This window comes from Mesitornis unicolor, unplaced genomic scaffold, assembly GCF_000695765.1.
Source record: "Mesitornis unicolor isolate BGI_N332 unplaced genomic scaffold, ASM69576v1 scaffold31039, whole genome shotgun sequence".
Taxonomy (NCBI): domain Eukaryota; kingdom Metazoa; phylum Chordata; class Aves; order Mesitornithiformes; family Mesitornithidae; genus Mesitornis; species Mesitornis unicolor.
In genome coordinates, this window is record NW_010205703.1 from 7,082 (window position 1) to 9,010 (window position 1,929).

The 1,929-nt window shown below is 40.6% G+C and overlaps 1 protein-coding gene across 1 annotated transcript in view; it reads right to left on the reverse strand.

Annotated features, from left to right (window-relative positions):
* MRPL27 (mitochondrial ribosomal protein L27) overlaps nt 1-203 on the reverse strand; it is a gene marked incomplete at its 5' end in the record, with an annotated part of 1,632 nt that extends 1,429 nt beyond the window's left edge. Inside the window, one exon of the mRNA XM_010191504.1 lies at nt 81-203. Within this exon, the coding sequence (XP_010189806.1) occupies nt 81-203 (123 nt within the window). The remainder of the gene's footprint in view (nt 1-80) is intronic.
* Between the last annotated feature and the right edge of the window lie 1,726 nt (nt 204-1,929).

Below are 1,929 nucleotides of genomic sequence, written 5' to 3' on the forward strand. Positions count from 1 at the left end.
AACTGACACCCATACCAGGGGAGAGGCTGTGAAGAAACCAATGAAACAGAAATTTAGAGTCAGCAGATACTCAGACCTACCTTCTACTTTTTTGTATCCATAGCGCTTCCCAGGGCTACGGCCACCCAGATTTTTTGAGCTGCCCCCAGTTTTCTTAGAAGCACATCTGACAGCAAGCAGGCTTGTTTGTGGCACTGTTAGAACTAGGTTCAGAGCAAGAACAACAATGTCAGCTGAAAAAAACTATCACACAAGCTTTCTTTTTTCAGACTTAAAGGATGTCAGTTAAGGCAGGCTTTAAAACTAATGGCAGAAGAAAGCCCTGAGGAAAAAAAAATACTTCCAAGATATATTGTAATCAGACCACCATGGCCTAAAGTCTCCTGCAAAGATGCCACTTCTCAACAACTGCTGCTGCCCAGGTGGGAGTAAAGCTCTCAGTAATGATTTTGAAGGACAAACTACACAAATACACATTTCTGTTCTAGCAAGGCCTTGTGAAATGAGGTAGAGACGTTACCAGTTGCTGTGGATTCCTTTTAGAAGAGACAAGTGTCTTGTCTGTTTCAGTTTCCCCTTCGATCACTTACTTACACAGTAATATTTTGAAATCTTACCAATGAGAATACTCCAATTCAGGACAATATATAAGCATATATAGAATTACTATCCTGAACATACTAATAGAAGCATTTTTTGAAAATCTTTGAGTTACAACCAGGACAAATCAGAGAAAAAAATATAAATCAGTTGTTACAGACACATTGCTTCTGGAACAAAGTATCATTCACACAACAAACTTATTCCTTTAAAAAAACCAACAACAATAAAAGACTGACAGAAAACACACTGGTTTTCTTATCAAGAAAGCTGACCCTCTCGTGAAATTTTGTTAAAAATGATTGCAATATGATTAGTTCTTTTTAAAAATCCCTTCAGTACCTCCTTTTATGCTCGTAGCAGGATTCTTCTGAATCCCTCTATCTAGCTCTTAAGCAGGTTAGTAAAGAAGAATGGTTATCAGAACATTCTTGTTTTCTTAACCTGAGTAAAATGACTAAACTAGTTTAATCTTAATTAAATTATCAGATAGCTAAAAATACTGTTTAGAAAAGGTTAACTGCTCTACAAAGAACAATTAATTTCAGGAGTTTACTCATTAAGAAAGGCTCTGAGACCTGACAAACTACAGAGAAGGCAAAGATATATAAGGATGACATTTTCATCTACACAAATTCTACGACATTATAGGCCAATTAACTTTTATTAAAACAAACAAACAAAACCTCCAACAGGTTGATTTCGGGGTTACATTTTGTGCTGCAGGAAAGAAGCTTGCTAACAAAAAAGTGAACCTCAAAGCATCAGACGTGCAGGGAAAAGTGATTATCTAGAGAAGACCAGAGAAATTCTGACTTGATTGAAGTCATATTGGAAATCAATGGAAAAACTTCACAATTCTGATGTCCCACCAAAGAATCATGAGGACATTTCTGCCTGTAACACTTCTAGATTAAAAAAAGGAATTTTTAAAACTTCCTGGCTATAGCACTGCGCAAGGAGAGAGCAGCACCTCTCAGTTTGGTCTCCACCTAGCACACACGAACGCTGTTTTTCTAAAGGCGATTTGTTTCACTATGAGGGCAGTCAAGCAGCAGCACAGAGACGCTGTGCAGTCCCCATCCTTGAAGGTTTTCGAGTCCAGAAGGAATAAAGCCCTCAGCACCTCGGCCCCACCTCAGAGCTGACCCTAACCCTTAACCCCGCTTTCAGCAGGTCACACTATAACCTACCCCCGCATGAATGCCTCTGCCCCCGCGACGCGGTAGGGCCCGCCCATTTCACCTCAGCGCCGCCTCAGCCGAACTGCGGCCTGAAGTAAAGGCCTCGACCCCGAGCTACCGACACTGATCTTCCCCCTAGGGCACC